We start from the raw sequence: 25,847 nt of genomic DNA on the forward strand, positions 1-25,847 counted from the left end.
ATAGCAAAAAATTCTTTTAAAATCGCTAGTCAATCATGATAATATCTTCCGAAGCCTTCTGTTCGGGTTTCATGCCAGGAGCCCCAACAGCAGACACAACTCCACTAGGGCGCACTCCTGCATTTATAATTTGTCTAGGATCGCCTTGTCCGACTGCCTGCTTTTGGCCGACATTCCTGGTACCGTGTCCTACCGCGCTATGGCCCGGCGTAGCTATAGTGCTTCGAGAATCGCTAAAACAGCCGTCAAGTTCCAGGACGAGATTCGAAACTTTGTCAACATCTGCAACTATCCCGGTTCCGAGCCCTCTCCAACCATCACCATTTGCATTGTACAGCTTTTCTCGTAGTCTGCCTGTGATTTGACTCTGGTGTGATCTGTCTTGTGTGCCACTCACATCTTTCAATATCCAAGTCATCCGGTTCAAATGCTGACCAGCAACTAGCTGAAAGCGAAACTTTGCGATAGGATAGTGAATTTGATATGTTTTCGCATTGCGCACTGTTACTTGCGCCTTCAATGGCTCGTTGTGGGATGGATTGACGGTTATCTGGTCGAGAGCCCGCAACAATGGAAGAGTGAGAGTGAGAAGTTCAAAGAAGGAGTCTAGGCCGGCTTCACTAGATGCATTGTTTAAACTAGTTGTCAAGGATCCTTGAATGCGCCGGTGAGGGTTTGGATGATCAAAGACAATTCCCAGTCGCTGGAGGAAAACTGAATCGGCCTTCGAAGGGATCCCGGAAAGGTCAGTATGTGCAGAGGACGAGGGTCCAGACGTGCTGACATTGATGTTGGCACGCAGAACCTTGCCAGGACCATAAGAGAAAGCAATGCGAGATAGTGACAGTGACAAAACGTCCATTTTCTTCCGTTGAAGAGACTCAATGATGGACAGTATCTGTTCGAGCCGTTGTAATTTCTCAATGAGATCTACGATGACAATCTGGCCTGCCGGTGCAAGAAGACGAATCGCAAAACCGCCGCCTTTCTGCCGAAAAACGATAGAAGGATCCCATTTCGAGACCAGCGTGCTCAGAGCCTTGACAGGCATTGATAGGCTCCCGTACGCCACGAGAATGGCGAGATTCTTGTGGGGATCGATGCCGTGGAAGGCAACGCGAATGGTGTTTTTTATGTAAGATTTCTTCAATCCAGCAGGTTGTGCTATCCGCAAAGCCGGGGGCAGATTCGAGGCTTCGTAGCGAATGAAGATATCTGGTGTTCTAAGACCCGTTTCGATCTGTAATTTATGCAGCGGAGGGTGGAAATGAATGCACTGTAATTCCACCAGAAAGCGAGCATTGGCGTGGATCGCCAGTATTCCGGTAAGACAATGCCCAAGATCCGCACACGCCGCATAACTTGTGTGTTGCTGCGCAGTAAGGAACCTACTGCTGATAACTTGAGCTGATCGGAGCATAGATGCATCTCGAGCACCAAGATTTGGGTGTTTATTTGCTGATAACGTCGGTCGAAGCTGTATGACCCACCAGTTATCGCTGTCCATGCTGCTCGTCGCGGCTATAAGCCAATTATGTTCCCACAGATGATGCCGGAAGAACGTAAACCGTATAATGTTAGACGGGAAGATTCTCCGGATGTCAACTTTAAGAGACCTAGGGTTAACGGTTTCAAAGCCAAGAATCTTCAGATTTGACTCAATCTCTTCTATCGCGGAAGAACAACGAATCCGTGCCACACGAGACGCAATTTCATCAGTGAGCGACTTATCGGATCCGCGGTCACTATCGAAACGATCCAATATGCTAGGCGTCGCCGAAAGAACACTGGCACCTGACATTGGTTCAACTGTGACACGAAGGTGTCTAGACGAGGTAAGCTGGATGTCGAGCTGGCAGTCTCCAGGCTCCATCCGAGATAATTGAGCACACAAAGATAGTGAACCCGTGGAGAACAATGAATTCTCGCATATATTGGTATATACCGACGAGAGAATGTGAGAGACATGTAGTGCTATAACACTCCGCAGGACATATTCCATCGATAAAATTTGCGTGTCAAATTCGATGTTTGCGTTGTCGACCTCTTGACCATCTCGCATCCAGCGAAGACCCAAACATGGCACTCCAGGATCCCCATGGCTCCCTCGTAGACGACCACTTTTGATGCCAACTTCAAGCCAGCTCTTAGCTCCAGGTTTTAACGCCCAATACTGCACAATGAGTGTTCGATGCAAGAGCTCAACCCGCAAAACATCGGACCAAAGACCTCTTGCTAAGTCGATAGCTTGCTTGAAAAGCACATTGACTTTAAATGTAAGAACCAAACCGTGCAACAGGTCGAAGCACCCGGTGAGGCCGCTGTCACGGAGTACATCATTGATTCTGATGTCAAGCTCATTCAGAACCCGACCTTTGGGAATGGCAGACGAAGGAGAAAAAAGAAAGCGGATATCAACAAAGAAAAACTGAGAAGACTTATTTTCTTCTCCCACAGAAAGATCAAGTTCGAACTCCCCAGGGACGGAAAAAGTTACTCTGCCATCATGAACATGATATGTCTGAAAAGCTCTGGGCACTTGGTCATGCAATGTTAATCGTATACTGATTATCTTATTCAGTTTCTGCAGCTTCTTGAGAGTGCGCTTTGCTGTCAACGGCTTTGGCGGTTTATACCCGAGCTAAGGCACAATTGTTAGATAGGAGAGATCATATCATTCGATACCAAGGACTTACATCTGACATGGCCATTACCCTACCCTTAGATATGACTTCTAGTGCAGTTTTCAAGTCGGGGTTGGCTACTTGAGCCATGACCAGGTCTCTCTTCATGTCACCAACCCATTGAAGAGCTGCCGCATAGGCTTGGTGACGAGTACGAATGAAACCCTGCAGGTCGATGAGTTGGCTAACATCGGCGGCTTGTCGACTCCATTGTGAGAGAACGAGAAGTTTGATGAATTCTGCTCGTTTCGCATGGGCAAAATCAAGTAACCGGAGCTTTTTCTGTACATTCGCAGAAGTCTGGTTCCCTGAGGACTTCCCATGGGGGGTGAAAGACAATGATGACTGATCTTGGTAAGGAACCTGCATTTCTGCTAGCTCTGCGACCAATTCCGACAGGTCGTTCCAGCATTGCTGAACCGATCTATTAACCAACATCGAGAATGGGAAAAACCCTTGAGTGATATGCACAAGCGCGGGTGGCTCTCCCGATGCTACTGACGCCTCTGTTTTCCATAGCTGGCCACTGGCGGTCCCTGATACCCCATTCACATGAGTCGTGCCATTTCGTAATTCAGTAGAGTTCCCTGGCCCGCCGGGATTCGACAAGCCATTCTTAGTCTCGTGAATGCCTGGCTCTTGTCCGGCCCCGCCAACATTAACATTGCCCATAACGACGCCCGGCATATCTGGACGTTATTAAGCGGGTTTATCCGTTCAAGCCCTCCCCTCCTTCACCCTCTGCACGGCCGAAGTCTGGTGGTATCTTGCACACAAATAAGCCGGTGCCGGGGTAGGAAGGGAAGCTGATCGTCACAATTTGAATTTTTACCGGAAGCTTCAGCGCGATTCCATATGTAGGATTGAATATCGTATAATAGAGTGCTCCAGTTGATGTAGCCGCAGTAATAGAATAAGAAATCGGATGATAGGACCGGCCCGGCCGGCCAAAGCGATAGTGACTAGGATCGTAGATGAAGGAACAAGAGCGCAAGACCCGACTGATAAAGCCGGGTTAGGGAAAAGGAAAAGAGTCACGTATAGTTCCAAAGGAAAAATCGAAGTCGCAAAAAGGAAAACGGACGTGCGGTCGGAGTTTGAAGGGGACAAGGTGGAAAATGTCTGATATTCTAGAGGATCTTGTCGATGAATGCTGTCAATAGAAGAGCGGGCTCGATACAAAGGGCTAGGCGTATAGAGTTCGGGAGGAAGCAGACTGCGATGGAGCTGCTTAATTCTTTTTTGGCTGGGATGGATGCGATGCGATGCGAAGTTGCTGTGATGTACGAGTACGAAACCAGCCTCAAGTGGCTGGTGAATAGTGGCTGACGGTTGTTTAATACAAATACCGCGATGATACTAGTTGTATTGTAAATGCTACTACTATGCATCTAGATCACCATGTGATGGTAATTTTACATGTACACCCTGGATATGCCAACAAATTGTTTGTTGTCTTTGGCAACTTGCAGAATAGTTATTCTCATAAAGTCGAATAAATTCGGTTTTAATTGAGGTTCAACCCTTGGATATCCAAGGGTTGATTTTCCTCGTGTTCCTCGCTCCGGTTTCCCCTCTTGAAATTCATTGATTGTTGACCGCATCGACATCATCTAAACAGCAGCCAGCAGCAGTAATAGGATTGCCTAGAGAGATCCTTATCCTGCCACTAATTTTACTGTGTACTCTACAACAATTCCAAGGTATACTCCCTTCCAGTATTTCCCGTACATATAAGCTGACTCTTGCTTGGTGACCTCCCAGGACCTGTTGTCGTCATAGCAGTCGTTCTACGCACCTAGAGTACTCTTGCATCAACCTATATGCGGCTTTTTTTGTCGTGTTCCAGACATGCGAATCGTCCTATGAGAAGGGTACCTGAACCAATATGCAAGAAGACGAGGTAGTCGAGGCCAGTCCACTGCGCCCAGAGTTTCCAGGCGATGATACTCGACCAACAAGTCGGAAGGAGCTTGCTGGTTGGTACAGCTATGGCTGGGCAGCAGAAGTCTTCACTGTGTGTGCAATGGGTATGCATATTTTGTCAAAAGTTGATGACTCGGCGTATTATCTTTATTTGTCTAATAAGTGCAGGTTCTTTCCTCCCGATCACATTAGAGCAGATGGCCCGAGATCGCGGCGTACTGCTATCGGACAAATCAACACCCTGTAGCGCGACTTGGAAAGCTTCCCAGCAAGCCATGGGATTTGGAAGCTCAGGATATAATGAACAAGCTGCATCTAGTGCTGGCCAGTGCATTATATACATTCTTGGTGCCGAAATCAACACGGCTAGCTACGCCATGTATACGTTCTCGGTGAGTGTCTTCATTCAAGCCATTCTAATTATCTCGATGTCAGGGGCAGCGGACCATGGCAATTATCGAAAGATGCTTTTGGTGATATTTGCCTTCATTGGGGCCATATCTACGATGCTCTTCATTGCCGTATCTGCAAAGGTCTTCTTTCTCGGTGGTATTCTTGCTATAATAGCAAATACCTGCTTCGGTGCATCTTTCGTACTGCTGAATTCATTCTTGCCGCTATTGGTTCGGCATCATCCTTCCTTACTTGAAGGAAGCGGCGACGAAGGTATCACGTCCATCAATAACCATACGTCCCAGGACCAAACATATGATGACGCTACCTCACCTTTATTGAGGCCCGGCCCTGCGGAGAATGGTGTGTCTGTGACGCAGTCGGCACATGTTGCTTCCATGCCTACTTCCCAAGAGCTGCATCTTTCTACCAAGATATCCTCTTATGGCATTGGAATAGGCTATATTGGCGCAGTGATATTGCAGATTTTTTGCATTCTTGTGGTTGCTAGTACTCATCAAACCACATTTTCCTTACGAATTGCCCTTTTTCTAATTGGGCTATGGTGGTTTACTTTTACGATACCGGCAGCTCTTTGGTTGCGTGCTCGTCCGGGACCGCCTTTGCCTTCAGCTCACAATGGGAAGCAGTATCGGTCATGGATTGGCTACATGGGCTTCGCATGGAAATCCCTTGGCCAAACTGTCGTACGGGCGCGACATCTCAAAGACATTACGCTGTTCCTGGCTGCTTGGTTCTTACTTAGCGATGGGATCGCCACTGTTAGTGGGACAGCCGTGCTTTTCGCGAAAACTCAGCTCGATATGGAACCAGCTGCGCTGGGATTGATTAATGTGATCGCAATGGCCGGAGGTGTGGTTGGTGCGTTCTCTTGGAGCTATGTGTCTCGACTATTCAACCTTCGAGCATCTCAAACTATTATTGCGTGCATAATCCTATTCGAGCTTGTACCACTATACGGCCTGTTGGGATTCATCCCAGCCGTGAAGACGCTGGGTTTTCTGGGTCTTCAGCAACCGTGGGAAATGTTTCCGCTCAGCGCTGTATACGGGCTTGTAATGGGTGGGCTGTCTTCCTATTGTCGCAGTTTCTTCGGGGAGTTAATTCCTCCGGGCCATGAAGCAGCCTTTTATGCACTGTACGCCATTACCGACAAAGGCTCCAGCATCTTCGGACCTGCCATTGTAGGCGCGGTCACCGATCGCTATGGGGAGATCCGTCCTGCTTTCCTGTTTTTAGCGATCCTCATATTCCTTCCACTACCACTCATGTTACTTGTGGATGTGGAACGGGGTAAGCGGGATGCGCTTAAATTAGCGGCGGACTTGACGGGCAAGTATGAATCTCCTACACTCGGATATGGGACAATTCCCAGTTTACAGTACGCCGACGAGAGCGAGGCGACAATGAATGAATAAGATATGAACAGCGGAAGGAAGAGGCAGAATGATATATCACTGTTTAACAGTTTTTTTTTAAAAAAAGAAAATGACATCATCAGAGTTTGTTGCTTTGTTCTTTCTTTTACTCTGCGGAATTTCCTCTCTGTACTGTTGTCACAAGAGAATATGGTTTAAAGGACTGTGTAGTGATTGGCGTTGACTGAGATGTAGATTTTTTTTTTTTGCAGATGGTGACTGGCTGACCTTATGAAGAATATGATAAATAATGTCAATGCTGCGTGTACACAGGTCGCATGAGCCAAGCGGTGAGCTCATGCGGCCTAGACCCCCCGCACGTAAGCGCCAAGGCTCTTATTAAGTTGATTTATCCCGCACGAGATAATTAAATACTGAACTTTACATGAAATTCAATTTCCGTTCTTAATTCTAAGTATTCGAAGAATATCCACGCAATTGAGGATCAGTTACCAAGCAGTTGCAATAATGGACTCTCTCAACCCTCAGGACTCCCAGGGGCCTTCATTTGATATCAATAATAATTTTGTTGAGCCAAGTGCTGATATCTCCCTTGAAATCAAGGTAAAATTATTTGATTGCCTGTGAATCAGCTGTCAACTGCTTGCTAACCAGTTAAATAAAGGAACCAGATATGCTTATTCCACTTACAAGAGCTAAAGGCTCTGGTCTTACAACATTGAATCTTGAGTATATTGATGACCTTCCAGAGTATCCCACAACTCATATATATGGTTATACATATGTTATTGCTTCCAAAGGACGAACACAGGTTGAAATGGATCATCTTCCTGATACTGTAAGTACTTGACAAGTACTTGATAGCTAGATACTAAGTACTTCTAGATTCAATATGCAAAACGACAGCCTTTCGGACGAAAACGACCTGTTTACTGCCCATTTCTTGGATGTCAAGTTAAGAAATGGACATGGAAATGCTCTGGGATTTATGCATGTGAATTCCTGAGCCCATTTCTCCGGTCCTATCATCATTCATCTGTTGATGAAGGTACTTGGCAAGAAATTCAAAAGTCTCAGAAAGATGTCCAGATCTTAGAGTCTGATATCAGAAAGCGCAATGCATATAGGTACTCTAACTACTTGTTAACTAGTTATCAAGTACTTATCCAGCCTTAGTTATTATCGGTCAAAGGCTTCTTTCTTTAGGAAAGGCCTTGCGTGTGTTGATCAACTTCCAACCTGCAAAGCAGTTTTTAAAAGATATAATCAGATGGTATGTGATAAATGATAATTGCTTCTCAGGCAGTTAGTGAGTGATTGTTAACTACTTTAGGATGTTCATGGAGAATACGCGCCATTCATTGGCTGTATAAATGGATCATATGGAGGTTTAACTAAACATCATATGGGGCAAATTCAAGGACATACAGCCATAGACTTGCAGTTTCTTGAGGATCTTTTTAATAAAGAGATCTTGCCAGCTACTGAAGAATGTGGTGTTTTTGAACCTCTATCAAGCCGCCGAAAGTACTGTGGTAAATACTTCTTAACCACTCTATATCCAGTTACTAAGAAATTATTAGATCGAGATCATCCTCAGGGGTCTGGTCAGTTGAAGCATACTCCTTGTGATATTATCTTCAATGCTCTAGTACCTACAGATATAGAGCAATGCCCATATATAATATTTACATCACATGGGGTTCATAAACATCCACCACCACCACCAAGCAAGGCACCTGAAAGGATTCTAGAGGGTGTGAAAAGAATTATTGAACAAATTCAGGACCCTAATTTAACAACAGGTAAGTACTATTCAACCACTTGTGGAGTAGTTGATAACCAGTTACATAGCTCAATTTCTTCGAAATCCACAACTTGAAGAATTCTGTCGGCAGTATAATGCATCTACATTAGCAGAGATTCACTCTAGCTTTTGTAATAAGGATCGAATTGCAGCAATAATTCAAAAGCAGCGTCTTATTTCTTATCCTAATGGACAGGATATCAATGGCCTGATTTTCCTTCAAAATACTGACCAGCATTTGAAGGTAAGCACTTCAGAAGCACTTGCAAAGCAGCTGACAAGTACTAAACAAGCTCTTAGGATTATATCCAAGAATATTATCATGATTCCCAGGGTATCATGGTTCTATGTGCTTTTAAAGAGCAAATCCAACTTCTTTCACTTCTCTCATCTTTTGAGGTTGATATGTCTTATAAACGAATACGGTCAAAAGATATTAATGAGGTGCTTTTTGCTACATTCCTGCCAGACCAATGCAAAAGTATTAATCCCTAACTACTAAGTGAGCAGTTACTAACCACCCAGTCACTAGTTATTACTTTACTGCGAGTCTTTACCAGTACTGATTCTACTGAGGGGTATTATTTACTTTTCAAGCGAGTTTTTGACCTAGTCCAGAGGGTCTCTTCCCGACCAGTTCTTTTTGATTCCATCCATGGGTCCGGAATCCATGGTATTATTGTTGATATGGATTCAAAACAATATACTGGTAAGTACTTATTAACTACTTGGAAAACATATACTAACTACTTAGGACTTGGTCAATATCTCTCTGAGATTGATCCTCAACACCAAGACATAACATGGCATTTACAGCATATTATTGTCTTCTGCAGGGTTCATTTCCAACGGTCAATCTTGAAAGCTATTGGAACTAATAACCAAGGCTCTCCCCTTTGGAGCCGCATGATGAGTCTTTTAGACTGCAGATCAGAGGATGATTATGATAAATTATTAGATCTTCTGATAAGTATATAACCACCTGTTGACCGCTTGACAATTAGTTACTGACTGCTTCAGTGTATGAGAGTGCTAATGTCCAGAATTGGGCAGTTCAAAAGAAAGGCAAAGTAATCAAAGCCGGGTTAAATAAAGCATGCTCTAAAATTCAACCTCATTACTTTGATATACTGCGAAATCATACAAATGCTGTTGAGCAGTCCCATCAGAAATCATATGCATCTGGAAAGTATTTAACTTTGGTACAGGCAGTTAAGAAGTAAGTTCTTTAAGCACCTACCAACCGCTTGTCAACTGTTTAAGAAAAGTACTAATATACCCTAGTTCTGCGAAGCTAGATAGGGATGATATTGTGCAGTACAATAACTTTCAGGACTTCAATATTCACCATTCATACCGAACTTCTAATATGGAAGCTAACTACCTTCGGCATATGAGTCGGGAAAGTATGTATTAGAGAACTACTTCACCAGCACTTGTTAACTGCTTGTTAACTACCTTGACTTTTAGGGAGCCGAAAGCGCCGAAGGTCTGCCTTATCTACTTCATCTGAAATTGAATCAGCTTCACCCTTACCGCAAGGAAATACAAGGTCAAGGTCACAAAACTCCTCAAAAAATGGTGATAATGAGTAAGTCCCGACAAGTGCTTCACAAGTAGCTATAAAGTAGTTCACAATTACTTACCAAATGAATTAGGTCAATAAGATCGAGTAATCTTCGACGTGCCATTTCAACAAATGTCTTAAATCTTGAACAGAGACGTCAAGTGATTGAGCTAGAGAATCTTGAAATAGAACTTCAACAAAAGAAAGCTAATCTCAAAAAGCAAGAGGAGGATATTCGCCTGCAACAGCTTCAAAATGAGAAGTTGGAACTTGATCTTATGGAGAGAAGAATGCGGATACAGGAACATGAGTTAACTGGTTTATAAGCAGTTTACAAGTACTTGGTAAATACTTTAATAGAAAAGTTGCGTAACTCTCTATAGTTAATGTATCATGCAGAAATATATTTTGGACCAAAGGTAACTTACAAATGTTACAGAGGCACTAACTTATACTATTTCTGAACTAATAAATTGGATCTTGATAAACCTATAGCTTATTAATTGCTTAAAAAGTAATAACTTTTTCTTTTTGAATAGAGCAGCGACAGAGCAGCTATGTAGAGTGGTGTGGTGGTGGTATGGTAGTTACTTTACAAGTAGTTGGTAATCTGTCTGACACAGATGATGCGGGAGGAAAGTTTGTAAAGCTCTTTTGTTGATCACATGATTGCCAAGACTGTTATATAAGCAAGTTTGTCCCGCACGAGGGAAAAGTTGACCTCAGGTCACCTGCAACCACCAATGGTGCTTTATGATTGCCCTGGTGGATCTTTGGTCTGGGGGCGATCCGGCACTAGTCCAGATACGTAGTCTTATGCACATCCATAATATCGTGCTCTTGTTAGCTTCCCATGAGACTCCGTTCAAGGAAACTCCGTAGCAGGATCAAATAGATCATCATAGCTAAGAAATAACGAGATTTTTTAAGCCTCACTGTTTAGTAACAGTATAAATTCCTGGATAGGTGGTAACCTTGCTTGAGCGTTCGCTGTACCTGAAAGTGGATCAGCTGAAGCTATGGATTACGAGCGAGTATTGTAATTACAGTATTTTACTTTACAGGGCCATTCAATATCTTCGACTGAGTCATGATTTAATCACAAACAACAAGTTTTTATAATGCTACATAGGGAGTACTCTATGAAATTGAAAAGAATGGCAGGTTTTAGTGCCCTATGTGCAGAATTACGATACATACATGCTCCGTACACCATGTACCTTGTTATGCGGTCCCTTGCGGTGCTTGATACAGGTGGGCTTGGCATGGCCAGTCAGCTCGTTCCATGACTGCAGAAAGAACAAACTGTCCTTATCGCCTGCCCGGGCCTTTCTTACTTAATAGCGCCAGGCGCGTCGTCGTTCTTTTCCCATGTATTGAATTCTCTTTCAAATCCCCATCCTCCCAGGTGTTTGTTGTCCCAACCTTTTTTTTTCTTGTGTCTTCATTTAACTGCCGTGGAAATTCGGCATATCGGGATCACTCTTTTTCAACAAATTGAACCATGCGGTCTTTCGCACCCTGGGTTTTGAGCCTTGTCGGGGCTGCTGCTGTGGCCTCTGCAGCTGATGCAAATGCCGACGCCAAATCTGATGTCGTTTCCTTGACCAAGGATACCTTTAACAGCTTCGTCAAGGAGCATGACTTGGTGTTGGCCGAGTTCTTTGCTCCTTGGTGTGGCCACTGCAAGGCCCTGGCCCCGAAGTATGAAGAGGCCGCCACCGAGTTGAAGGGCAAGAACATCCCGCTTGTCAAGGTCGACTGCACAGCGGAAGAGGAATTGTGCAGAGATTACGGGATCGAGGGTTACCCGACCATGAAGATCTTCCGTGGTCCTGAGTCCACCAAACCCTATATGGGAGCTCGCCAGGCGGAATCGTGAGTCACTATTGACTGGGAATACTTGAAGGTGCATTACATAGTGCTAACCAAACTGTCTCCCTGATTAGGATTGTTTCCTACATGATTAAGCAGTCCCTCCCGGCCGTATCCACCGTTTCCGAGGCCAATCTCGAAGAAATCAAGACCATGGACAAGATTGTTGTTATCGGATATTTTGATGAGAACGACAAGTCCTCCAGCAAGGCGTTCACCACCTTCGCTGAGGCCCATAGAGATCACTACCTTTTCGCCGCCGCCAGTGACCCGGCCATCGCCAAGGCGGAAGGTGTGAAGCAACCCTCTGTTGTTCTTTACAAGGACTTTGACGAGAAGAAGGCCGTCTACTCTGGAGAGCTGGAGCAAGACACATTGCTCAGCTGGGTGAAGACTACTAGTACTCCACTTGTTGGTGAAATTGGCCCCGAGACTTACTCCGACTACATTACGGTTCGTATTAGTTCCTCTGTGTTCGAAAGAGTCAAGCATCTAACTTGAATTCTAAGTCCGGTATTCCGTTGGCATACATCTTTGCCGAGACCAAGGAGGAACGCGAGAAGTTTGTCGAGGAATTCAAACCTGTCGCAGAGAAGCACAGGGGATTCATCAACATTGCCACTATCGACGCCAAGATGTTCGGCGCCCACGCTGGCAACCTTAACCTCGACCCTCAGAAGTTCCCAGCATTTGCTATTCAGGACCCTGTGAAGCACGCCAAGTACCCTTATGACCAGGAGAAAGAGTTGAAGGCCAAGGATGTTGGCAAGTTCATCCAGGAGGTTATTGAAGGCAAAGTTGAGCCTAGCATCAAGTCTGAACCTGTTCCCGAGACCCAGGAGGGCGCAGTTACGGTCGTCGTTGCCCGTTCTTACAAGGATATTGTTCTTGATGATGAGAAGGATGTTCTCATTGAATACTACGCCCCTTGGTGTGGACACTGCAAAGCGTAAGGGAAATATCTCTTCATCACTACGTTCATGTTCTCTAATCAATTTTCACATATACAGTCTTTCCCCGAAGTACGACGAGCTCGCCAGCCTCTACGCCGATGGTCTTAGCTCCAAGGTCACCATTGCCAAGATCGATGCCACTGCCAACGATGTCCCTGAGCCGATCACTGGCTTCCCCACTATCAAGTTGTTCCCCGCTGGTGCCAAGGACTCCCCTATCGAGTATCTCGGCACCCGGACTGTGGACGACTTGGCCAACTTCGTGAAGGAGAACGGCAAACACCAGGCTGATGCTTACTCCACTAAGGAAGCGAAGTCTGAGAAAGGCGATGAGGCTGCCTCGTCCGAGGCTCCTGCTGCTACCGGAGATGACCACGATGAATTGTAAAAGATAATGCAGATCCGGAAATGTATTTTACCAAAAATCATCAAATTCCTTGATATCCCAGTTCACATAGGCTGTGCTCTACCGATTTGTTGTATAAATACTCAATAGCTACTTACGTATATTTTGCTTGCTTTTCGTGCATTATCACGTGCATGTCTACTACAGGCAAACCTAGCTCTATGATAATCTTTCATGAATATATCTAGCTCATGGGACTGGCCACTCTAAGATGTCAAATGAAAAAGTGAAAACCCGAACGCTTTATCCAGACATTAGCTGCAAATATCACAGGAATTCGCTGAATAGCTTTTTCCAATTAGATGGGTTACCGTTTGAAGCAAGTGGATGGTTTTCCTTGGTCGCAGACTCAACCTCCAATCGGTTTTTAGTTCTGAGCTCGGATCCGTTTTAATGACCTGCACTGATATTTGCCTGCTCTTGCTTTCGTTCTTCTGCGACCAGAGCTTCAAGAGCGTCAACATCTTCGTCAAATTCATCTTCTTCGTCTGCTGACTTTGTAGATTTTCCACTTTCCGCGACGGGTTTGGTTTCTGATGGCTTTTCGACGGGGACTGTTGATTCCTCTTTCGAAATAATGGTGTTCTGTGTAGTAGTAACGGTACTTGTGCTGGGCTTAACCAAATTCCAATCGATGATTTCATCCGGCCCATAACGCTTCGCAAGCCAGTCATTGCACTTTCTGAAATGACCGTTGTTGAACTGTACGCCGTCAGTATCCTCAATCAAAAAGTAGGAGGGCAGTTGACTAACAAAGCCGCGCGATGCACTGAGTGGACTCGGATGTACCGATTGCAACACATAGTGCTTCTTTCTATCAATACCCGCAACACGCTTCCCTGCAGGCGCTCCCCAGGCCAGAAAAACTACACCACGGGTTCGCACCCGGGCGATAAGATCAATCACCTTCTGAGTGAACCGCTCCCACCCCCTATTCGAATGACTGTTAGCCTGGTGAGCGCGAACCGTCAGACATGCGTTAAGCATCAGGACTCCGCGCTCGGCCCATGGTATTAAGAGTCCGCCTTTGTTTGGCGGTGCCTGGAAAGATGGATAGTCGTTCTTGATCTCTTTGTAGATGTTGACGAGCGATGGAGGAGCAATGGTTGGAGGACGGACGGAGAAGGCTAAACCGTGGGCCTGGTTGTGATTGTGGTATGGGTCTTGTCCGACGACGACGACCTTAACGTTGTTCAAGGGTGTATGTCGGGTCCTAAACCCGTGTAAGCAGATGTTCTCCAAAATAGCAAAACCGGAGATGCCCAATACCAAGAATAGACCTCATTCTCTGGGGGAAAGATCTTCGCACCCGAGTCCTTCTCTTTCTTAAGAAACCGCTTCAAGTCCAGAAATTCCGGAGTTACCAGTTCCTCCTTAAGCCGTGCCAGCCAGCTCTCATCCATGGTGTCGATCTCGAGTTTAAGCAAAGTCCTTTGCTCCGGCATCAACGAATCCACCCATTTCTGCTTATTGAAGTTGGAGGGCACAACACTGGCGGGTCTGGCGTTGGCATTGGCGTTAGTGGGTTTGGCCTTCGGGGCACCAAAGAACGACGTGATGCTGCCATTGGTCTTGGTTTTTTTGCTGTCTGTCGCCGGGGATTTGAGATGGCCAGCATCCCGCTTGGTACCCGCTGGGCTAGACATTGTACGTGGTGTTAGTATTTTGGCGGCGGTGCTGGTGGTAAAAGTGACGTGGGATGCGGCAGAGCGCAAAGTGGGAAAGTTGGACGCTGGCGAGAAACCGATGGGTATGTTATTAGAAATGATGGGTATCAATTTTCTGCGCATATCTTTTCGTTATAGATCATATCAGTGTCCTCAGAACGCGTCGTCGCGTTCGCGCGCGTGACTGGATAAGACCCAATCGGGTAAAAGCCGAGAAGCTCACTTTAAGTGCGGATTGGTATGCACTGTATACTCCGTACAGCACAGTACTTCCCAAGAATCAAAGTATCACTATAAGCAGACATATAGCAGCATCATGTGAGATGGAGATTACCTGGGTCGCCAATACTCCCCAAACGCGGACTCGTTCAAGAGCTCCACGGGCATGCACCAGCTGCCAACGGAAAAAGGTGATTATTCCTATGCAGTCGCAAACCGTCTGTTAAAAGCCCATTTGCCATATGAGGTCTTGAAAGCTAAGAGAAGAGAGCCGCAACGGCGTAAAGAAACGTTGCAATCATTTCTGGACTCAGTTAGGCACAGAACCCAGCCAAAGCCCACGGCTAAATGATAAGAATCGCCATCATGACAATCAGACTCAACAACCAACAAGTGAACAAAAACAGTCTCCACTGGCTATTCCGGGCCCATCAGCTGGTGGAGGGTTGCAACGGTTCGTGGGGGATCTTAACCCTGAAGCTGTCATCCGCGAGAGACTAGATGGTCCATCTTCGAAACCTTTAAGAGATCGGATTGGGCTGTGGATCAGCTCCGCCGGTCAGGATGGTATTGATGCTGATGAAAACGCTTATGGAAGACAACAAAGACCGCCGTCTGGCATAGAAATACCGTTCACGGCAAGCCTATCACCTCAACAGCCCATAGCAACATTCTTGCAGCAACGATATGCTGCTGCTCTACAATCCTGTGAGCGCCTGCCATTATCAACCCGGGACCGGCTGATTCCTGTTTACTTTTCTCGGGTCAATCACATTTTACCATTACTCGATAAGGACTTCTTTTTGAAAGCACACTCCGATGGAACGGCATCTATATTCCTCGAGAGGGCACTATGTTTGGTGGCAGCAAAAGACCAAACGGCAGGGCCAGCATTGCGTCTGACTATTGATGGCCCGGTCTTGAGTTCTCGGAAATTCTGCACCGAAATCTATAAAGGACTCTCCGCTGCAATGAACGCAGGACTTGAGTCCGATCGTATAACCGTTATCCGCATTCTGGCACTCATGTCGTTACATTGCGAGGGCTATGAAGGTGGAGAGGCAGCATCGATGAATATCTGTCAGGCTATTCACCAGGCTCAAACTGCAGGGCTACACCTAAATCGACCCGGCCGGGCACCAGGGGATTCGCTTTCTAAACTTTTCTGGTGCCTTTGGACTCTAGATAAGATGCATGCCAGTATCGGCGGTCGCCCTATCATTTTAGCTGATCGCGACATCGGGATTGAAAAGCCTGATCTTAAATCCTCTGCGCCCCGGTCTGCCTTTGACGTTTGGCTGGCTATTTCTGACCTGTTATCGACGGTGATCTCGTTTTACCGACCTTCAGCAGATCATAACATTGGATGGGAAGACAACTTTCCAACTTTTGAACAAATTGTCGGCGACCACATGCAAGACGATCTAGACTTTACGACTCTTGGTGCGCTACTCTCTCCGGAATTCCGGGGCCCCAAATGACTAACAATGTAACAGGTATATTGGAATTGTACTACCATGCAGTTGGCATTCTTTCGTGCAGACCGAAACTGTCCAATCGATCTGATGGTTTGGAACCATCATACGTTCGCCAAGGTCTTGCGTCTGTCCGGATAAATTCTATTGTTGCTTCTGAATGCTCGCAGAATCTCCCACCTCTACCTGTCGCCCCATATGCTCTCTCCCTCTCAATGGGAGTCTCGTATCAGCAGTTCCGCTCCAGTAAGCTGATCACTCATTTTAACAGAGCTAAGCGTGGCTTGGAAGCTTGTTGCGCCCTACTAGAAGGTCTGGGAACGTATTGGTACTCTGCGGAAGCTATGGCTCGACTGGGACGCAAAGCCTTGCACCACATCGAGGGGCTGAAGCCAGAAACTCGTGGACACGGCTTCGAGTCCGAGAAGCATAATTCAGCTGACAAGGTATCCGATTTTACTATTCCAGCGTCGGCGCCTGTCATGGCACGGCCATCCTATCATCATCCAAACGACTTGGCTTCTTCAGGTGAAGTGGCTCCTTGTGAGGATTTAGCCACCACTTCTGCTCAGGATCTTTCCAGGCTGGAATCCTTTGGTATGGGAGAACCTGACGTTTCCGGTAATGGCAGTTTCGCAGATATAGATATGCTTTTTGGGGATTTCCTGGATCTGTCTCTCCCGACCAACTTCTGGGATCCCGTGTTCTTTACCGAGAAAGGTTACAATGATGGAGCAGATTGACTGCTATTTTGTGGTAAATAAAAGGTTAGAAAAGACATTACTGTACGCATTCTCAGCGTATTCTTTCGGAGACATGTATACAACCACACAATCGTGGTCTTTCATTGGCTCATAAAATATATCCATATCAGGTTCAAATTGCATCCATCGTCATCAGCAGCAGTGAAAAAATTAACGCGCATAGTTATTTTAATATTACCCGTACCATCATCATTTGAACCGGACTCGGGCTGTGCGAATAGGAACAGACCTAACGGGCCTAAGGTGTCAGTCATAGCACGGACCCCATTCAAAATGTGACTGATTATAGATGATCACTCCACGAGGCAAATGATGATGTGGAATAGGAAGACAACAGCTCTGAAACAGTTCAATCCTCCGACATGACATGACATGCGGTCCTCCGTGGCCAGCAGCGGAACCACCCACGAGGAATACGAAATGAGGCTCATCTCGTGCTTCTTTCTCCGTTTACGATATACTTCCGAGTCCTTTCTCCAGAATGGGTAACGGTTCTTGTCGATTCTTTGTCTCTTGTGCTAAAATTAAAAGGACAACGGGAATTGGCTGTTGAATAGTCGGTCCGTGTGGAGTTGTCCACCAAACTCCCGCGAGTCAGATGAAGGTTCACCACGAAATCCCGGTAACCTTCATTTCCCTCGCCAGAGAAGAAGAGGAATTATGGACGATAGGGGAGAGGAGGAAAGAGATATGTATCGTCGACCACTGCTCCGATCATAATCGACCATCCAGGCTAATTGCATCGGCTTGTTGCACCCTGCTGTTTTGCCCCTGACTCGGTCCTGTACTTATTCCTGCTTTCCCTTTGATTCTCGGTACATACTTGGGTTTGGGGTTTTTTTTTTTTTTTGGCACATTTCCTCATCGTGCTGTTTTGTTCATCGCCATATCTTTTGTTACGTGTTGCTTGTCGGACTCGTCTGGATCCTCGGGAGTTCCGCTGAACCTGAAACATCGTGTCCGCGACAGGCAGCCTGTAATCCATTGTTATTCGGTCTTGTCGCATAGCAATATTACGTGGGATTGCCGGTGCGACAGTGAAAACTCGTTCTTCATTTGCTGCTTCAATTAAATCTTATTGTTGTCGCTGTCGCCTAATATCCAAATATCGCGTGTGCTGAATTGGCATTACATGTGGCTGCCTTTCTTTTCTTTTTTCTTTTCTATAACCCTACTGAAACGCCGCTTCGTATCGGTCTCGCATTGAATACCTGTTTGTATATATCGCGCTCTATTCCGCCGTGACGGACATGTTGCTCGGAAGAGGGATCAGTGGCTGACAGCCCTCATGGATGTTGAATACATGCAATTCGAATCGGTCAGTCGCATGCGCAGCCTTTTCTCATTGTTCGTTTTATGCGCACGTGGAGAAGTATACACTATCCATACCATCCCGACAGCTCCCTAGCAACTTGTGTTTGACGGGCCCCCGGGCCATTGGAGATTCTAATACAAATGGCGCCTATCTCGAAAGCTCATGAGCAACACGGTGTCTCAGCTGCCGCGGAAAAAAGAAAACAGATTGATTCTCCTGCTCACCCGATCTCCCAGCTGCAAGGTCCCTTTGATGAATCGATTGTGGAAGCTATTGGAGGGACGGAGAATGAGTGGACGGTTGAACTGGACGCCCAGTCCCGCCGCAGGGATCTTCTTGAGAACGCCAACTATGAGAGACTTTGCGGTCGACGATGGCGCCAGAGACGTGGTGAAAGGCAAGCAGTTAACCTGTTTACCAATCTGCAACACTGACTAACAGAAACACAACCATAGGTATCATCCGTTCTGGAAACTCATTGCACAAATGTCTTTCGGTGTTCACCTCCTAGTGAAAGCGCTAGCTAAATCAAATAGCGAAGTTCTCAAGATCCTCCAAAATCATGTTGATGAGATGGATGGGTTCCTTGAAAGGACTTCGGAGGATTTCCTTATCATTCAACTCGACCTTCGCACCCGAATTCAATATCTCAGCTTGCCTCTGCAGAACTTGGATGTATTTGACGGAATGCTTGCAGATCGAAACTTCCGGCTTTCTATGATTGGTTACAACGACCAAATAGAGCATGCCATTGAGCGCTTCTCGCTTACAGTCAAAGATGCGCTGAAGGATATATCCAAGGGGAAAGAGGCTATTCGTGCCTTGTGGCACTACCTATGGCAATCTGCCACGGAAAATGTCCCTTTGCCTAATCACATGCAGGCTGTATTTGATTCTATGGCTGCGAACGTCGAAGGATGGAATAACACCTTCTCAAGGTTGCGTAAAAAGGGCACTGCCCTCGAATCCGCACTTGTCCAACTTGGCCGGGCTGTGACGGAGATGCAACGGCGCGTGGGTGTGGCGAGTAGGAAAGACAAGGTTCGTAAATGGTACCATCTGTCTAATTAAATACAGTCAGCCCCTAACTTACGGCAGGTTTCATCTTTAAATACTTCTCAGAGCCAGAGCCCACCCCCTTCGAGGTCCCTGAGAGAACGACTATTTGAGAAAGGGCCATCCGTCTCCAACCGTCCACTCTCTGACAAACCACTACCCCATGATCCTGATTTCACTAGACCAGAGTCCTCACCGGGAATATCTAGACGAATTGGAAGTCGAAGAATGGCTCAGAAGAGCGTCCCTAATCTTAAAGCTGCTGAAGCTTCGGACAGCCCTGCTACAGCAGAAAGCACTTCTAGCCGTGCAAGATCCGCCAACGAAGCGACAGAAAGTGACCCTGGAGCTGATGCGGTTGCCCCGAAACTTCATAGAAGTTTCAGCAAGAAGCTCTCAAGGGTCATGCTACCAAAACGATCTGCGAGTGAAGACTGCGTAGCCACGCAGAATCGACCTACTTCAGAAAGGTCCAATACACCCAAGCATCGGAGTATTTCATTGGATCGTTTGAAAGCTATACGTGCAAATAGGGATACGTCTGCGCCAGAGGTACCGCCAGTACCATCTGTTGATACATCGATTCCGCCACGACCTTCAACAAGACAAGATAACATGAAGGATCAGATCCTACAACACTTCAAGACAGACCAAGTAGCAAATGCTTGGGAAACGGAAACAGCAGAGAAGAAGGAAAAGAAAATTACTCGTCGTGCCTCATTGAAACTAAAGGAAGGCCCATTGAGTGCATTCCGCAAGAGATCGTCGAACGCACTTCGCATCTCTGAAAGACCTCAGTCTGCAGTGCCATTTGAGAGAGACTTGGATAGGCAAATGGCCTGGCTCCAGGAGGAAACGGCAGCTTTGAACACGTACTCGCTGAAACCGAAACGCATGGTTTCACCGAGACTACATGTTCTTGACGTTCAGTCGGAACTTACTGAGGTTGAGGAAGAGGGCAGATCAGCTGATGATGGTGCTGATGAAATCGGAACTACAAAAGGAGATGCTGAGTCGTTAATAACAGCTCTTCCTTCTTTTCCCCTTCAGCCGGTAAGGATGTCTCCTTCGTTTTCCATGTAATTCTAGACGCTAACTATGAACAGATAACTGAGGTGCGCACTGCTTCTCCGACATAGCGGCAATCTGACATTTCTAATGATCATTTTATCCAATGCGGGATATAATTCCCCATCTACCGACCCGTCAGCCCACATGACATCGTCTCAAGGGTCCAACCCAGATAGCCTGAAACCCGGCCAAGGGAGTCTACGTCAACAGATGGCCTCTCGCAGATCCTACACATTGCAAGAATCGCGTCGGCAACCTGCGTGGTCATAACACCCGGGATACTCAGACACCGGGATCCTACACCACCCTATCTGCGCACATCCCCAAATGAAGGGATCATACCCTCCCGGCGTGACACATAATCCGGCACCTCCATGTAAACCCATCTGTTCTCTTGACCCGCTGGAGAATACGGGGAAAATCAGTCCAGCATATAAGCAGTGATTCTCTTTCTGATACGTCACGTATCCACCGAGACAGGAGAGGGCGAGGCGAAGGACAAATCACGAACAGCGCACCTCTAAATTTATGAATATGGGGACTTGATGTATATATCTTCCCAAATTTGGGTATTCCGTGCAATACTTATGTATATAAATCTAAGTTCAGATCATCCGTATTTGAGAATTCTATACCCAACGCGGCTTACACCCGCGAATTTCTTCTCAATTTGAAATTGAGAGATAAGATAATGAATGAGAAATAACACAACCAATATCCAAGAAGACAAAGGCAGGAAAGAAGAAAAAAGAAAAGAAAAATGTTGATGACATTACTCGTATAAATGAAGCGATTTTATAATATGAAGGACCGTTGCTCTCATCCATACACAAGCACCCTTAATTTTGACCCTCGCCCACATCCCACATAACTAAGATAATGCAAAAAAATACACTGAAAAAGCAACAAAACGGAAACAAGCAAACCACCTATTCAATAACCGCATGCGCAAGGGGTTCTCGGAACATAGAAAATCAGATTGGAAGAAATAAAGAAACTACTTGCAACGCTTCTCCACAATATTCGGCCCATGTTCATCAAACTCCTTCTTCGAGATCCACATTTGATGGAAAGTTCCCAAACTAGCAAGGATACTTCCACCAACCCAAGAGCCAAACTTCCGCTCCGATGTGTTACCAGGTGCCGATATCCTCACGCGAGGACCGGGGAAGGTCTGCATAAGCTCTTGGTTCAAACGGTCCGTGAAGCCGTAGAGCAAGCTGGAAGCTCCAGTGACAACGACGTTCGCCAGCAGGTGAGGGCGGATGTCAACATCGACGCCGTTGAGGGCGCTTTTGATAAGTTCCGTGACTGTTTGTGCCTGCGTCGGCGCGGGGAACGGCGATTCAGGGTCGGCAATCGCGGCTTTGGCGTCGAATAGCGATTCTACCACGCGATAGCGGTCAACGCCAAAGAGTTGGTTGTAGCCGTCGGGGAACTCGAAGGGCCGTGCTGGAGTGGTCTTGGCCATTTCTTCGTTCGGAACCCCGCCGGGACCAATAGCGGCGAGCTTGGTTGGGCCGGGCCAGACCTGGACGACGGATTCCTTGAACTCGGATATCGAGCGCTCCTCGAGGAGGGTTCGGTAGGATGCGTCTGGTGCCTTCTCGGGAGGGAAGGTCTTGTAATTGGCTTGCGCGGGCTGGCCTGCCTCGACGCCGTTCTTGGAGGAGATGAGATAGTGAGGCGTGATGGTGATCGGTTGGGGGGAGTTGTTCTTGAAAAGCGCGCGAATTTGTGACGAGATGTAATCACCCCCCAGAGGAGAATGTTGGACACCACGTTTCAAGATCATGCCGTCATGGACTGGCGTCACCGAGATGTTGGAAGCGCCGATATCGACTACAAGGGCAGATGCCTTTCCTGCAGCAAATCTAAAAGAGCAGTTAGCCAGACGAATGTCCTCCTTCAAACCGCGTGAAAAGAGGAAGGTATGGCTGCTTACGCAGAAAGAACACCATTTCTCGCCAGATAGAAGGCTGGCGTTCCCCAATTCTCCATGGCAATCTCAATAGTCTTTTCGCGCGCCTTGGTGGGATTCCACCCGCACTCTGACATCAACAGCGGGCTATCTGCGAGTGGTTTCTCGGTATCCTCAACCTCCATATCCGCGGGAAGTTCGCCATTAGAGACATCATTCAAGCCGTTGTGCAAAGGATTCCCTGGCTTGGCTCCTGTTAAACGCGACGCGAACGAATATTCCCACACTTTCTCTGCCATATCCCAGTCTTCCACAATCCCATCTCTACCTATTGGGTTGTGGATTGACAGCCCGGGACGGGGAGTGACGAAGACATCGTCGCCGAAGATAAGCTTTTCTTGACCTTCGTAGGAGTATTTTCCGTAGTATGTAGGGACCAATGATTTCGGGGCATCTTCTCCAGCAAAACCGGCGCGCGTGGTGGAAAATCCGGGATCGAGCACAATAGCAGAAACCTCATCTATACGTATCATGCATTAGAATTGACCATTGTGAGTTGGGAAGAGAGTAAATAGGCTGCTCGAAATGTGCCCTGTATGTCTGGGTTGGACATACCTCCGCCGTATTCGGCCGTTGAAGGTGGGATTGAAGGATTCATGGTGGATAAAAGACAGCCAGTCTGACAGTCAAGATGGAATTGACAATATCCTTAAATCAGAATAGAGCTTCAGGGTTTCACGAAAGCAATGGTTGTGGAAGAAAGAGTGAGAGAGGACGTGGAGTGGTAGATGTCGAGAGTGAAGAAAGGATCGGTGTTGGGGTGCCGTTTGGAACCTCACCATTTGTTGCCTCCGCCGGAGTTGTAGCTACAACATCTTTGACACCTTCAACGACCTCGTTTATAGCTACAACCAAGTTTTTATCTTACCTTCCCGAAAAAAAAAAAAAGGCAGATATTCCTTTGTTCCTGCGACATTTCCTGCAGGACAACAGAGATGGATACAGAGCTTCAACCGGCGCCCGAATCACTCTTCCGGCCGGTCAAGAGACGAAAGTTCCTGCGACGCCGCCCAGACCATGAACAAGGAAACAACGAAGTGAACGGTGATAGCGGTCGCGATACAGAGAGCTCTATGGCACAAACACCCCAAGAGACAGATGACGTTGTTCGCCTTCGACGGCCTCAAAGGACTCGGAAAGGTGGTATTGAGTTCTCAACAACTGGTTCGCGCCAGACCACCAACAACGATGCTCAGGCCATAGCACGACGGTCCGCAGAAGAGACTGAGGATGAGAGACTACGAGCGATGTGTGATCGATTTACTGTACATACGGGGCAAACAGTAGACGTGGATAAGCACATGTATGGTCCCTTTGCCACGCGATATCTTCCCTTATGGTTTGCCTTTCTGTCGGCAATGGGACTAACAAGATAAGGATGGACTATATAGAAACCGAAATGGCTAAGCGTCATCGGCGTGATATGCCCAAAGATACCTCTGATTCAGAGGCTACTACGAATGAGGCCATTAGTGGACCGGCCGGTAGCACCAACTTCGCGCGGCGCGAACCAGCGACTCTTGGTAAATTACACGAGATCGATCTCGGTCAGGAGACCAAGCTACAGAATATCGCGCGAACAGAGGCCGCGACGAGGCGACTTGCAGGAAGTGGCGCTACAGCAGCAGCAACACCCACAGAAAATACCAGTGAGAAGACTGCAGTCGAACAAGACAGGAAAGCTTGGCGAGATCGCAAACGGCGAAGTAGCAGGGATATTGAACGAGATCGACTGGTTGAAGAAGTGTTACGGGAGAGCAAATGTAAGTCAATTTGCCCTTTATCTTGTGATATTTTCCCTGTTGACATGATTATAATAGTGGATGTATATGATGAACCGGACGACGAGCCACGAATGGATGATATGGCGGCCGATGACCGCATTGCCGAACAATTCCGGAGAGACTTCATGGATGCGATTCAATCACGCCGGCGAGTGGTACGACAGAAGAACACGACAACCACCAAGGCGGCCAAGCCGGAGGTTACCAAAGGACCAAAACTTGGGGGGAGCCGGAGTGCAAGAGCAGCGATGCGTGAGTCGCAGAAGACTCAGAAATGAGCGATTGTCTTGCCTACCTGAGTGTCTGTGATGGGACAGTAGTATGGAAGATTGATTTGTTGTCGAGACAGTTATACTCTGAGTAATATGACCAATACAAGGACAGCCTGGAAAGAAGGTTTGGCATTCCAGGGCGGTAAGTCTTGCCTGTCTTGTCGGCAGTGGGTATTCCACGATACCTGTGCAAAGTCCTGACTCAAACCGCGGCCAGGGATGTAGATATGAATCGAGGGAGAATCATACTCTACATATAATTGTCTACAGGGCAGTCCCTGTAAAATAGGCGGAATCCAGCAAGGACCGACCTGGATTCTAGGGCGGGAGGAGGTTGGCCCACCGGGTGGAGAGCCGTGTCTGATTTAGATATCTCAATAAGCGCCTAGTTAAATAGATGTGATTATTCTTAGAAGCGGTGTTTTTATTATAGATTAAGTGATGTCAGAATACATGAATTTGTACTCGTTGAATGGAAGATATTCAAAGCATGATGATCCCGAGCTCTAGATAGGGTGCTCCTGGTCTATGGTTACTGGAAGCAGTAAATGGGGTACTCCGTACATTCTTGGAGACGATGATCAACCCCATTGCCACCGCCCGAATCGGGTTAGTGTCGATAGCATGTGGCGGTTTAGTGTGGCGCGTGTCTGGAACAGTGTGGGTCTTGGTCCTTTATTTAGTACTTTATTTATTTGCTCTACTGTATTTGTACTATTCTATCCGTCTGTACTCTGAAGCACAAAATACAGTGTTATGTAGCACATGCCAACTTGGATAAACGCTTTAACATGTATCTATACTCGGTACTCCGCCCAACAGGCAGAGAAATTCGTGCATAACCCCCATGTAAAGTCTAGACGGTCTATGATGGCGGCATTAGCGCCCGCTCCTTAGACCAGCATGCTGTTCCAATCAGAGTATGGAATTATGCGGAATTATGGAGAGACCATTGGCCATCCATGGATCTCGTTCGCGAATCAGCGGGGGTGAACCAGCAGTAAAGAGCGCTTAGTCAGTCAGGGGCAGCCACAACTGTCAACTGCTTGTTTGAAACATGCAGAATAGGCCGTTGGGTCGATTTTCTCTTCAATTCTCTCTCGCTCTCTCTTCTCTGCTTGTTTGTATGCGATTTGTTTAGCCATTCTCTCCTTTGATTGACACTCTTTTCCGTCGTTATCAATTCATCCAGTCTTTCTTTCATTGCGAATTCGCCTTTTAGGTTTCGCGAG

The 25,847-nt window shown here is 46.8% G+C and overlaps 9 protein-coding genes across 9 annotated transcripts; 6 read left to right on the forward strand and 3 right to left on the reverse strand.

Moving 5' to 3' along the window:
* Positions 1-25: 25 nt before the first annotated feature.
* On the reverse strand, positions 26-3,356 carry EURHEDRAFT_459302 (mediator of RNA polymerase II transcription subunit 14; the record flags this gene model as incomplete). The annotated part of the gene is made up of 2 exons (XM_040784568.1): positions 26-2,641; positions 2,697-3,356. The coding sequence occupies 2 exons, from the start codon at positions 3,354-3,356 to the stop codon at positions 26-28; spliced, it is 3,276 nt and encodes a 1,091-aa protein (XP_040637525.1).
* A 755-nt stretch (positions 3,357-4,111) lies between these two features.
* EURHEDRAFT_413830 (MFS transporter) lies at positions 4,112-6,670 on the forward strand. The gene is made up of 3 exons (XM_040782264.1): positions 4,112-4,387; positions 4,449-4,714; positions 4,779-6,670. Exons 2-3 carry the CDS (start codon positions 4,573-4,575, stop codon positions 6,440-6,442), a joined length of 1,806 nt encoding a protein of 601 aa, XP_040637526.1. The 5' UTR covers positions 4,112-4,387; positions 4,449-4,572; the 3' UTR covers positions 6,443-6,670.
* Positions 6,671-7,793: 1,123 nt separating this feature from the next.
* Positions 7,794-10,103, forward strand: EURHEDRAFT_459147 (uncharacterized protein; the record flags this gene model as incomplete). The annotated part of the gene is made up of 10 exons (XM_040784555.1): positions 7,794-7,938; positions 7,987-8,208; positions 8,258-8,454; positions 8,511-8,691; positions 8,743-8,919; positions 8,965-9,180; positions 9,231-9,429; positions 9,495-9,620; positions 9,763-9,801; positions 9,869-10,103. Coding segments are annotated over 10 exons (1,737 nt in total), but the record flags the coding sequence as incomplete, so codon positions are not given.
* Positions 10,104-11,281: 1,178 nt separating this feature from the next.
* On the forward strand, positions 11,282-12,993 carry pdiA (protein disulfide isomerase PDI1; the record flags this gene model as incomplete). Its single annotated transcript, XM_040784579.1, has 4 exons — positions 11,282-11,655; positions 11,727-12,105; positions 12,162-12,601; positions 12,663-12,993. The coding sequence occupies 4 exons, from the start codon at positions 11,282-11,284 to the stop codon at positions 12,991-12,993; spliced, it is 1,524 nt and encodes a 507-aa protein (XP_040637528.1).
* Positions 12,994-13,655: 662 nt separating this feature from the next.
* On the reverse strand, positions 13,656-14,811 carry EURHEDRAFT_524345 (uracil-DNA glycosylase; the record flags this gene model as incomplete). The annotated part of the gene is made up of 3 exons (XM_040786924.1): positions 14,281-14,811; positions 13,765-14,224; positions 13,656-13,713 (listed from the first exon to the last, which is right to left on the reverse strand). Coding segments are annotated over exons 1-3 (1,038 nt in total), but the record flags the coding sequence as incomplete, so codon positions are not given.
* Positions 14,812-14,952: 141 nt separating this feature from the next.
* EURHEDRAFT_413834 (transcription factor domain-containing protein) lies at positions 14,953-17,598 on the forward strand. The gene is made up of 3 exons (XM_040782265.1): positions 14,953-15,088; positions 15,185-16,340; positions 16,394-17,598. Exons 1-3 carry the CDS (start codon positions 15,002-15,004, stop codon positions 17,113-17,115), a joined length of 1,965 nt encoding a protein of 654 aa, XP_040637530.1. The 5' UTR covers positions 14,953-15,001; the 3' UTR covers positions 17,116-17,598.
* A 993-nt stretch (positions 17,599-18,591) lies between these two features.
* Positions 18,592-20,646, forward strand: EURHEDRAFT_378833 (uncharacterized protein; the record flags this gene model as incomplete). The annotated part of the gene is made up of 4 exons (XM_040779109.1): positions 18,592-18,863; positions 18,907-19,492; positions 19,550-20,560; positions 20,614-20,646. The coding sequence occupies 4 exons, from the start codon at positions 18,592-18,594 to the stop codon at positions 20,644-20,646; spliced, it is 1,902 nt and encodes a 633-aa protein (XP_040637531.1).
* Positions 20,647-21,575: 929 nt separating this feature from the next.
* EURHEDRAFT_403904 (actin family protein) lies at positions 21,576-23,157 on the reverse strand (the record flags this gene model as incomplete). Its single annotated transcript, XM_040780265.1, has 3 exons — positions 21,576-22,452; positions 22,524-23,019; positions 23,115-23,157. 3 exons carry the CDS (start codon positions 23,155-23,157, stop codon positions 21,576-21,578), a joined length of 1,416 nt encoding a protein of 471 aa, XP_040637532.1.
* Positions 23,158-23,834: 677 nt separating this feature from the next.
* On the forward strand, positions 23,835-24,915 carry EURHEDRAFT_413840 (telomere length and silencing 1 family protein). The gene is made up of 3 exons (XM_040782266.1): positions 23,835-23,862; positions 23,937-24,322; positions 24,380-24,915. Exons 2-3 carry the CDS (start codon positions 23,959-23,961, stop codon positions 24,619-24,621), a joined length of 606 nt encoding a protein of 201 aa, XP_040637533.1. The 5' UTR covers positions 23,835-23,862; positions 23,937-23,958; the 3' UTR covers positions 24,622-24,915.
* The last annotated feature ends 932 nt before the right edge of the window (positions 24,916-25,847 follow it).

Source organism: Aspergillus ruber, assembly GCF_000600275.1.
Source record: "Aspergillus ruber CBS 135680 unplaced genomic scaffold scaffold00019, whole genome shotgun sequence".
NCBI classification, from domain to species: Eukaryota; Fungi; Ascomycota; class Eurotiomycetes; order Eurotiales; family Aspergillaceae; genus Aspergillus; species Aspergillus ruber.